The 11,521-nt window shown below is 37.1% G+C and overlaps 1 protein-coding gene across 1 annotated transcript; it reads right to left on the bottom strand.

Annotated features, from left to right (window-relative positions):
- ScsbetaA (Succinyl-coenzyme A synthetase beta subunit, ADP-forming) lies at positions 1–10,812 on the bottom strand. The gene is made up of 10 exons (XM_034985233.2): positions 10,657–10,812; positions 9,939–10,136; positions 9,336–9,406; positions 8,269–8,431; positions 6,056–6,196; positions 5,350–5,473; positions 4,446–4,589; positions 4,026–4,153; positions 3,235–3,387; positions 1–2,571 (listed from the first exon to the last, which is right to left on the bottom strand). The coding sequence occupies exons 1-10, from the start codon at positions 10,720–10,722 to the stop codon at positions 2,392–2,394; spliced, it is 1,368 nt and encodes a 455-aa protein (XP_034841124.1). The 5' UTR covers positions 10,723–10,812; the 3' UTR covers positions 1–2,391.
- Between the last annotated feature and the right edge of the window lie 709 nt (positions 10,813–11,521).

The raw sequence follows: 11,521 nt of genomic DNA, 5'->3' as shown, positions 1-11,521 counted from the left end.
TTCTACGATCCAAATAGTTTATTATATTTCAACCACTGTTAACAGCCAAAAAAATAAATATCACTTGGATAAATAAATAAACTTATTGTACTTCAAGAATACCCATTGACGAATACGTAGTATAATGAACTTGTCAAAGTTAGCTATATACAAAGGAACATACAAGTACGTGCGGTACTATATACATGATTATTGCAACGATACACGTTCGGGGACACTTCATAAAGTGTCCAAAAATAGGTCGGAGTTTCGCTAATTAGTTTCGATAATGTAATTTCTAAATAAACAACTTAAAATAATGGGTTACAATACTCAATACGGTTCTATGAAAGTATTTTAAAAATATATTCGAAAATTATAAAATTCATTCATTTTTTAACAAGAAATTTGACAATTACACAACAACCAATATTGTTTTTAAAGAATCATTAATAAATGACTATTGGTTATTATTTTTTATTAAAGGACTGCCCAAAAACTAGCGTAATGTTGTGAGGATTCATGTGTATGTATATGAATTCTTTTCTGCACCATAACTTCTAAATACCTTAACAGATTTGAATGAATATGGTATCGTTAGAATCCTCACAGCATTGAGTGAGTGACACTGGCTATTTCAAAAAGAAACAAATTCAATATGGCAGGGCAGTGTTATTTTTTTAAAATTATCACTTGTTTACTTGAGTAAATACTATCTATATATCGAACCTGGGACCACTGCTACGCAACAGGTCAACAGGTTGTCATATATTGGGAACACGAGAATAATTAACATACATTTTATATATTTACTAGAAGTAGTAGACATGACGACATACTGATTACTATTGTGATTAAACACGGTGCACTTACTCTCTAAATAATTATACATTACTATGTGGTGTCGATCAAGTGAACATGAGTAAGCTAATTGAAACTTAATATGACAAAGGTACGTAATACAATAAAATAGTTAATAAATAACATTAATTTAAAAAAAAATTAAACATTTGTTTCTACTATCTACATATCAATCTAATATGAATAAATAACACAGCTCGCACAATTCATATACATTTAGCAATACGCTCACAACGTGACTAACTTACGTTCCACGGCGATATTCGACGAAGTTATGAGATTAATAGGATGGCAAAGAGTATAATTATTATTCTTTGTATTATTGGGAATTAGTGCACAAACAAATATTCTGGGAACACTTAATATGAATATGCGTACTTTCAGGGCAAGCTAGTTTTAACCGTGCGCACAATATAAATAATTTAGTCGAAAACATTATACTACTGAAACCCGCTCAAATCAATGATTAAGTAATTCATTAATTCCTTGCGTTTGATATAAAATCACATATTTAAGTTTGTCGTAGTTATTCGTGCACAAATCCTCAGTGTCGTATGATGTAAGGTGTGATTACGGCTTAGCTTTTATATAGTTCAGAAACCCGTGCTTTTGTGGGGAAGCACCTTCTGCCTTCATGGTTGAAATCCCAGATTTTAAAAGTATCATGACATACCGCCCAACACTGCAGTGAAAGCATTTTGTACATTTTAAATTCATTAGTAAGCTTGATCACTGCCCGTTTCTGAACTGTATGAATTAGCCGGGACCCCGTTCACACGATTTGCATATCACGCTTTTGACAGGATAAGTGTCGACGTAGTGACTGCAAAAAAAACTTAGTCAGTGTATGCGCCACCTATGTATTGGGTAAGATTTAAACCATGTGTTCACTAAGGACAAAGTTGTAGAAACAGTTTCTGGAATACTACGTAGATATTGAAAGAAACAACGTTTCGGAGATTTTTCTGTCCACGTCAGTCAGTTGTTTAGAATAATGCCGCCTAATACAATCAACTGTCTCAATTTTTTTTATTAATTTAAAATTAGTTTCGTAGTCTTACCCTATAGTCATGTTTTACTTTACATTGCACTTGCACTTGAAACACGCGTTTCACTCGTAAGAATTTGTTGTGAAACTAAATTGTATCGCTTGCTGCCACCACCAGCGACAGTAACATAGAAACATGCCGATAAACACGTAATATATACCACAACAGTTTGTACTGTTTCAGAAGCATAATAATTTATTTCAGAAATACGTAATTTTGGTTCTGAAACAGTATTTATATAGTCCGTACAAAATGACTCCTCACGCGCCATTTATCTCTATGGTTCAATCACGTCAGATGTACGGTTCACCTTTAAAATAAGGACTAAAATCGTACTTTTCACATGAAATTTGACACAAAAAGTTAAAATGGCGCGTGAGGAGATAAATTTTACGCGTTATAAACAATTGTTTCACATGGGATACATCGCTTTATCCTACAAAAATCGTGCGGTGTTAATGCCGTGTGAAGGGGGTCTGAGCCGTGCCTGCGGCGGCAGTGTTCACTTCTCGAGCATGTATCGAGGGATGTCGAACTTGACCTCGACACCGGCGCGCTTGGCGAGCCCCACGATCTCCGAAAGCTGCACCACCAGCTTGGCCGCCTCGTCCAGGTCGTCGCGCGGCACGATGCGCAGCCCGGAATCCGCGATCAGCTTCCGCGCCTCGTTGACTTTTGTACCCTGGAAACATACATCTATATTGAAACTTTAAATCTTTAAGCAAAAAGAGTTTTTGAAAATCAAAGTGAGTTTTAAGCGAATACTTTTTTTTGTTGCATTATAAACAAAAATATTAGTGACATATTTATGTGACTTATCTTGTTACAAATGTTGCATGCTTTATCTAAGATTTAGTTAATCCATTCAAATACTATAAGTGCGAAAATGTATCTGTCTTTGTCAGTCTATCGGTCTGCTAGCTTTTCAAGGCCTATCTGTGTGACTGATTTTGACGAAATTTAGTACAGAGATAGCTTGTATCTCAGTGAAGGACATAGTATACTTTTTGTTTCGGAAAATCAAAGATCGATCGGAATTTCTAAAGTCCCATACGTTTCAACTGATTTCTACGAAATTTGGTTTAGCTTGCATCCTGGGCACGAACATACGCAACTTTATATGTAGGAAAATCAAAGAGTTCCCACGGGATTTGTAAAACCTGAATCCACGTGGACGAAGTCGCGGGCAGCATCTAGTAGAAAATATATAAAATCGAGTTTTTAATTTATGTTCAAATTGCTGAAACATGGATTTTTAAAAATTCAACTCCTAAGGGGGGGTAAAATTGACGTGGTCTGACGTAGTCACGGGAATAAGCTAGTTGAATAATAATATAATCGTTACCTGCAAACGAACGATGACCGGTATCTGAATGTTGAGGTTCTTGGCCGCGTTGATAATTCCCTCCGCGATCACGTCGCACCGCATGATGCCTCCGAATATGTTCACCAAGATGGCCGTCACCTTGGGGTCTGACAGGATAATCCTGAAGGCTTCCTGGTGACAACGACGATGGTGATTAGTAAACTGTCACAATTTTTATGGTTCTGTAATAAACGCGCGGAAGTGGGGCCAGTCTTCTGCACGGACCTCGTCTCATCGGCGGACAACTACAACCGGTAGCCATCTGTGACGCAGCCATTTTATTCTAAAACTCCGTTAAGTTTTTTGCATAGTTGTTTGATGCTGTCTACAGTAGCGATTCATTCGAATAACATTCGAACTATTTGATTGTGATTCTTATTCGATGACAATCGAACAATCGAAAAACATCAGATTATTTTCGAATGTTCCATTGGTATTTAGCGCGGGTCTGGGACAAATGAATAGAAAACCGAATGCAATTGCGCAATTCGTTTAGATTTTAGATTTATTCGTTCCACACCGTGCGCTCCGCATGCGTAGACTTAACAATCAATTATCGAGAACAATCGATTGTCGATTTTTATGCGATTGTTTTTTGGGAAGACGAATTAATCGACAGTCAATGGTTCAATGGTTCGAGTCATCCGATTGTTTTTTTGCAATAATAGCCTATCGCTAGTCCATAAGGGCAACCGCCAGACCTACGCCATTCACCATATACCCGAAGCATTCTATAGCCGTAACATGAACACTGAACAGTATAATATTACCGAGACAGCCTGCGCGGTGGCGCCGCCGCCCACGTCGAGGAAGTTGGCGGGGTCGCCGCCGTACAGCTTGATGATGTCCATGGTGGCCATCGCCAGACCAGCGCCATTTACCATGCACCCGATGCTGCCTATAACAAAGCATTCATACTAATGTCACAGAATACTTAACTTACAGGTACAAAAGGCTCACTCCCCAGAAACTTTAAATAAATAGCGACTTTTGTAACGACACAATAAAGTGCAATTTAGCTCGCTCTGCGCCGTGTCAGCTGGAATAAGAGTAACGCGATAGAATGAGAGGCGTTATGTAGGTGAATAAAAATTTTGGGTCACCACACGAGCGCTACGCGAGCAGAATTGCGCTTTATTTCCCTAAAATTAAAAAACTTCCGAAACAAAGTAGAATTGATTTCAACTTACCATCAAGAGCAATATAGTTCAAGTCAAACTTAGCTGCATCAATTTCTTTGGGGTCTTCTTGGCTGATGTCTCTGAGCGCGAAGAGTTCTTTTTGTCGGTACTGTGCGTTGTCGTCGAATCTGAACTTGGCATCCAAGCAGAAGACTGAAAAATAATTATATTTGTATCCAGGTCTATTCTAAGACTTTTCTAGTGGGAACTAGTCATAAAATGAAAAAATCTATCCAACACAAAAGACCGATCGCATGAAATTACACACAGAAAAAACTGGACTGATTTTTCAATCGCCAAACAAACTTTATCGGAAGAATAAATTTGGCATTTCGAAAGATGTGCAATACAATTTGCTTTTATTTTATTCGTTAATGTATGTTCTATAATTTCTTACTTATACGGTGACATGTAAATTTTATTTTATTACAATGTTTAACTTAAATAACAATAAAATAAAATAAAACAGACTAATCACTACTAATTTTATAAATGCGAAAGTTTGTTTGTTTGTCCTTCAATCACGTCGCAACGGATTGACTTGATTTTTTGCATGGGTATAGTTAAAGACCTGCAGGCTAGGCTACTTTTTATCCCAGAAAATCAAAGAGCTTCCGCGGGATTTTTAGAAAACCTAAATCCACGCGGACGAAGTCGCGGGCATCAGCTAGTTTTAATATAAAACTGACTAATAATTTGCACAGCAGTATCTGGTAGAATGAGTAAGGACTGTTCTGTACCTGCTTGAAGAATACGCTCTGCGATAGCAGATTTCTGTTCCTAACTGTTGTATTAATCGTGATACATACAGGCTATTCACATTATATACTGTTAAGTTGTTAGTACGGCGTGTTGTAGTCATCTTAACGAAGTGTCAAGTTAACTTTGATTGGATATAAGTTTTATAGCTCACATTGGCCAGTTATAGCGTCCTCAGCGTAAGGGTTGATTTCAATCAATAGAGCATCCTTCTTGAGAAACAGGTCATACATCTTCTTGATCATACCACAGGCCTCTTTGTTGTCATCTAGACCAATCTAAAAAAAATATACATATCTACTCTGTAAATTGTTGCATATTAAAATCTAGAATTTGAGTACAAGATGCGAGTTAAATACGGAGTGATATTGCCGATGCTTATTTTTGAAAAGTAGTCATAATCATCATCGTCAAACGATAGATCCGACTGCTGGTCATAAATCTCTAGTAGGGACTTCCACACGCCACGATCTTGCGCCGTCCGAATCCAGCGGCTCCCTGTAACTTCGTTTAATGTCGTCTGACCATTTAGTGGGGGTCTGCCAACGCTGTGCTTTTCTGTGCGAGGTGCCATTCTAGCACCTTGGGATCCGAACGTCTATCGGTTTTCTGGACTGTGCTACTTCAGCTTCACAACCTATTGAGCTGTCGGTTACTTTAGTTCTCCTACACATCTCCTCATTTCTGATTTCATCATATAAAGAAACCCCAACATGTATCTCTCCATCGCCCGCTAAGTGACTCTGAGCTCCCATTGCTGCTTCAGCTTAACAACCCAATTAGTGATGTCGGTTACTCCAAGTATAGCTCTCTCCAGAACCCATTGAATGAGTGAAACACATAGTAGTGATAAACATTACCTTCTGAACAACCCGCGACACCTGTTCGTCGGTGATGCCCAGGTTGATGTCGATGGGCTCATACGTGATGGCGTCGGGGTTCTCTGCCGCCACGTCCTCGATGTTCACGCCGCCTTGGGACGAGGCTATGATGACTGGACCCTGAAAATATCATCATCATCACCAACCTATCGCCGTCCCACTACTGAGCACGGCTCTTCTCTTAGAACATGAAGGGTTTAGGCCACAAGTGCGGATTTGGCAGACTTCACACACCTTCGTGCACATTATGGAAACTATATTTTCCTTCACTGTTAAAGCAAGTGATATTTAATTGCTTAAAACACACATAACTCAAAAAAGTTCCGAGTTCCGAAAAGCTCCGGAAAGACGGAATCGATTTGCGCATCGAAAAGCGGCTATGTTCAGAGCGGCCATAAAGATTGGCGAGGGCTGAATTTTCATTTTTTATGCAATGAAAACATAAAGTTTTGTTTTACATTATGTACATTTCCTAATTAATTTAATGATACAAAAGCTACAGAATATTAGTAATAATAACTAATATTTTGTTCAAATCATTAAATTATATCTAAGTTTATATAAAAAATATTGTACCGCTAAGAAAGGGTTTCTGAAAATTTAACTCCTAAGGGGGTGAAATAGGGGTTTGAAATTTGTGTAGCCCACGCGGACGAAGTCGCGAGCATAAGCTAGTAATCTATATTTAGATAATGTCGTGTATGATAATTCGTGTAAAATACACACTGCCCGTCTGTCGCCGTTCTTATAAGAATCTTGTGTCTTGATTTTCAGGAATGTAAACTGTGTGTTTATTTATATTTTGTTGCAGCTGTACTTTACGGTCCGCAATCCATTTTCTTTATCATATACTAGATGATGGACCGCGACTTCGTCCGTGTGGGTTTAGGTTTTTTAAAAACCCCATAGGAACTCTTTGATTTTCAGGGATAAAAAGCCTACGAGTATATCCCTGGGTTGCAAGCTTTATCTGTACCAAATTTCGTCAAAATCTGTAAAACAGATGGGTCGTCACAAGCTAGCAATCAGACAGACGTGCTATGGACGTATAATTATAACAGTATGGACTATGGATTATTTGGAAGAATGGATGGATTTTATAATATTATTAGCATGGATGTGATAAATCTTTTGGCAAACAAGAAGCCCAAATATTTAATGAAAAATACATCAGTAAATAGTTTCAAGGATAGTGATCGATTGAAGATCACAGAGTTACTTTAATCGCTTACTAAACGTTAAGTACCTACTCAATTACAGACAATTAAAATTAATTGCCATGTTTGCAATTAATTATGTTGATTTGTGTAGTGCGTGCTCTATTGCCAGTTACTATTAATAATTTTAAACAACAGGATGCGACTGATAATTGATGTTTTCGTCAAGCATTGTTATGAACCTATCAAATGCCTAATATTATAATTTTGTTTACTTGATGCATAGCTAGACGATGCCCCCGACTTCTGCGTTGCGTAAAATGTAGCTTTATGCGGTTCAATCAAATCAAATCAAATAATTTACTAAAAATATCTAATAAATTACACTTTTTGATTGTCAGTTGTTGGATTTGTAAGATATAGTGGTGATAATTTTTACGCAAGCTTAAAACTAAAGCTACGAGGGTTCCAAACGCGCCCAGGTCTAATTAGGGTATAAGCTATTTGCATTCCAAATATATCAGCCAAATCAGTTCAGTCATTGTGCTGTTATGTTAGGATTAAAAATATCTTTCACCTCAAATCCTGTTATTTTTAAGAGACATTTCAGCACGATTAATAGCCTGATCTGGTGACAGCTGGTGGAGCTGGCTCATTTTTTGCGCAACGGATCAGTCTGGCTGTCCAGCGCGGAAATGCAGCCAGTATTCTTGGCAACATTCCACGCGGGAATGATTTGTATAGTAATTAGAAAAGGCTAGCTCAAAGTTTTATTGTAATATTTTCATTAATCTATTTAAAAAAATTCTGTTATATTTGTTAATAGTGGAGTTCATTATTACAAGTTCAGAAGTACAATATTGGGGCAAGGTTATATTATTATATTACTTGCCTATATATATCGGATTCGTCAACCTCGGTCCACCGACTGCATAAAGTATCTGTTTAGACTGTGTGCTACACTGGGGACACGGAGCAAGCAACCGGCAAAAACACATAAAATTTCTGTGAAGAATGTTTTCGTAAAATACGTACATTGAAACTGCGTTCCATCATGATGGCAACGTAGAACTCTCGTCGTGGGAATTTCCTCTCCGTGACCATAACCATGTTGCAGATCCTCCCTGCTGCGCCAGTCTGCTTCGTCACTAAATACTGCTTTAGCATTTTGTCAACTATATCTCCAGCCGTTTGAGGGCTACAATTAAAAAATTAACACTTATTTGACTAATCTTATTCTAACATAATCATGGGTAGGCCCATGATTGTTAAAATTAGATGAGTTCATTCAACAAATAAATTTAAAAATGTGCTTGTTTCGCTTGTGCTTTATCAATTTAGTACATACCTACATTTGATTGCCACAGTCCAGACATATTACAATTCAGTATGATTTAACTTTTCTAACACAATCCCTAATATTATTTTCCAATAAAAATAACTAATCTATTTTTGTACCATAATCGCTATTAATAAAATTAGTTTTAGCGTTTAAATTATCGTGAGTGAATTCCATTATACATGTAGGACTTGTACGAGGCTTTACTCATGTATTTAGTAATTGTTAGTCCGACAACGATTACGTTAATCGTTAATTTGATTAATATATTTGACAGATTAAGGTGGGTTTTTTAAACCAGAGAAAAATTACAAAGCTGAGAGTTGAATGATGTAGTCTATGCTTGGCATTTACAATATCAATTCACAATCGATATTTTCAAAATGTCCACAATTTAGGTGGGCAGCACGCATGTAGCATCAGGGTTGAAGAGTTTGAACCATAATTTTTCAAACTTCTATTGATTACAAAAATAAATACGCAAATTGGATCAGACATCACAGAGAAATCAGTTTTGATTTGTATTTAAAAATTTAAAAATAGCACCAGAAACATACGCGCCGATTTGAGAACCTCCTCTATTTTTGGAAGTTGGTTAAAAATGATTGTTGTAATTTTACAACAATATATGTAATTTATAAATTAATCATAGGTTTTTAATCATTAATCAGATTAACTTTTTGCTAACATTGGCAGACTGCAGGTATTCATCTAGTCTAAATAAGAAATGATTATTCTTGGAATTTTTAAAATCTTAACTTACTTGTCAACCATTCGGACACCACCTTTGAGCCCATTTTTGAAGGCACCCTTTCCCCTGCCTCCAGCGAGTACCTTAGAGAAGACTTAGGTTAGGTTATTTTATTGTACTACTTGTTTTTCAATGCTTGTTGTGACTGCCCGTAAATTGAGTTACACAAGACCTATAGAACTCAAAAACATATTATGCAATTTAAGTGTGTAAGTCTGTGGGTGGTTCTGTGACAAATAAAATAAAATAAAAATAAGATATTACTTTAGCTTAATTTATACCTATTCAGAGATAACAAATCACAAAATACTTTTGTAATACCTATGTTAAGCACCCCAAAGCAGTGATGTCAGACAGCTTCAAAATGGTCAGTGCCACAATTTTTATATGTCTAGAACTCTAGACTAATATAATAACGAGGAAGGATTTGTTTGTTTGTAATGGATAAACTTTGAATTTACCGTTAAAACAAGTGATATTTAATTGTTTAAAATTCACATAACTGAAAAGATGCAGGTGTGTCTGGGATTGAATCCCAGACCCTAAATAGCTGGCTGTTGTTTTGTAACCCTTTACTATAAAAAGAAGAAATGCATGTACAAATATGTAAAATACCTGGGCTTTCAGCACAATATCTCTGGTGTTGAGCTCTTGAGCAAACTTGATTGCCTCGTCTTTTGTCTTGGCAACATTGAACTTTGGCACAGGGATGCCGTGATCTCTGAGCAGCGTGTAGCTCACATACTCATGCACGTTTAGGTGCCGGACCTGCTGCTTGCATGGTAGGTTGCTTTGTGATGTTGCTGCCAACAACTAAATTTTTATATATATTAATTTATAATTTATCATATTATTTAGACTAATTGTTATGAATGACAAATTTCTTTCTGGTAGCTTTTCACAGTTCATCTGATTTAGACAAACTTTGATACAGAGATAACTAATTGCATCCCCGGACAGACAAGGGTACTTTTTGTCTCGGGAAATGTAGTTCTCACAGGTGCAAATAAATCTACTAATTTTCTAACAATTAAAAAAAAATAAACATTGTACTGATGACGTAAGGACCGTGAGAGCTGAAATTGACAAGGTCAGGCTTTTTAATGACATAAATTAAAGCCAATTGCCTTACGTAACTGTAGATTATAGCTGCAATGTAGCATTCAAAATTAGCGCGATAATTCTAATGAAAATTAAGACAATATTTTATTGTTCGAAGTTTACATTGCTACAAATTAAAACTTAACAAATTATTTTTTTGGAGAATAGAAACAAAAAATAATTACACCATTGGAAAGGCCATCAAATTTTGTAAAAAGGCTTTGGTTCGTACCTTAGTTCCATTTTTCAGAAGAACTGTTTCAGCAAGGCCAAAAGAACGAGGTAGCATAGACGCCATTTTTCATTTAAAATTGAATTTCAGTGACCAAGTTCAATATGTCAAAAAGACATTTTTTTAACTGGCTTTACGGCTCTGGATGCCTTTTTGTTTTTGAGCCTGTCAAAAAGACAATTTTCATGGTGCTGCCACACCAAAAAAACATTCTGTACAATAATCTAATATACTACAAATCTCCTATAAATAGTACGCAACAGGTTGAGACTCGAGATGGCAATCGGGGAGTGAACGCCCCACTCTCATCTCATACCCCGATTGCCATCTTAACCCATCGCAGACTTTATTATATCTATGGATACCTTCGATTAATGGCGGCGCTACATGCTTGCGGCACACCACAGTACTACTGTAGTGTTGTTATGTACCTACGTGTAGTAACTACTACACGACTCGCCTATCATCATCGATAGATGTATAAGTCCCGCAAATTGCTATTGCGTTGGAACCATGTCTCATTAACACCGTGCTGACGTCACTAAAATGGCGGCCACGCGCATTAGAAATTTGCGGGATTTATACACTGCTGGACATAGGTCTTTTGACACTTTTTTTTTAAATAGATATAGCGAGCAAACGAGCAGGCGGGTCACCTGATGTTAAGTGATTACCGCCGCCCATGAACATTTGCAGCACCAGAGGAGCCGCCGATGCGTTGCCGGCCTTTTAAGAATTTGTTGGTCCGCCCCTTGAATAACCCCATGTTATAATCTAGTGGGAACACCGCCGATGGGAGTTGGTTCCACAGTTTGCATGTGCGTGGAAAGAAGGATCTGGCGCAGTGGACGGTCGAAGTGCACCA

This window comes from Maniola hyperantus, chromosome 4 (genome assembly GCF_902806685.2).
Source record: "Maniola hyperantus chromosome 4, iAphHyp1.2, whole genome shotgun sequence".
Lineage (NCBI taxonomy): Eukaryota > Metazoa > Arthropoda > Insecta > Lepidoptera > Nymphalidae > Maniola > Maniola hyperantus.
This window is presented reverse-complemented; position numbering and strand designations above follow the sequence as displayed.

Bases quoted from the DNA above. Each gene is read 5' to 3' on its own strand.
- ScsbetaA (XM_034985233.2), bottom strand. From the start codon at position 10,722: ATGGCGTCTATGCTACCTCGTTCTTTTGGCCTTGCTGAAACAGTTCTT. The intron at 10,137-10,656 runs GTACGAACCAAA...ATAAAAATTTAG, and splicing joins TTCTGAAAAATGGAACTAAG to TTGTTGGCAGCAACATCACA. The intron at 2,572-3,234 runs GTAACGATTATA...GTATGTTTCCAG, and splicing joins CGGTCATCGTTCGTTTGCAG to GGTACAAAAGTCAACGAGGC.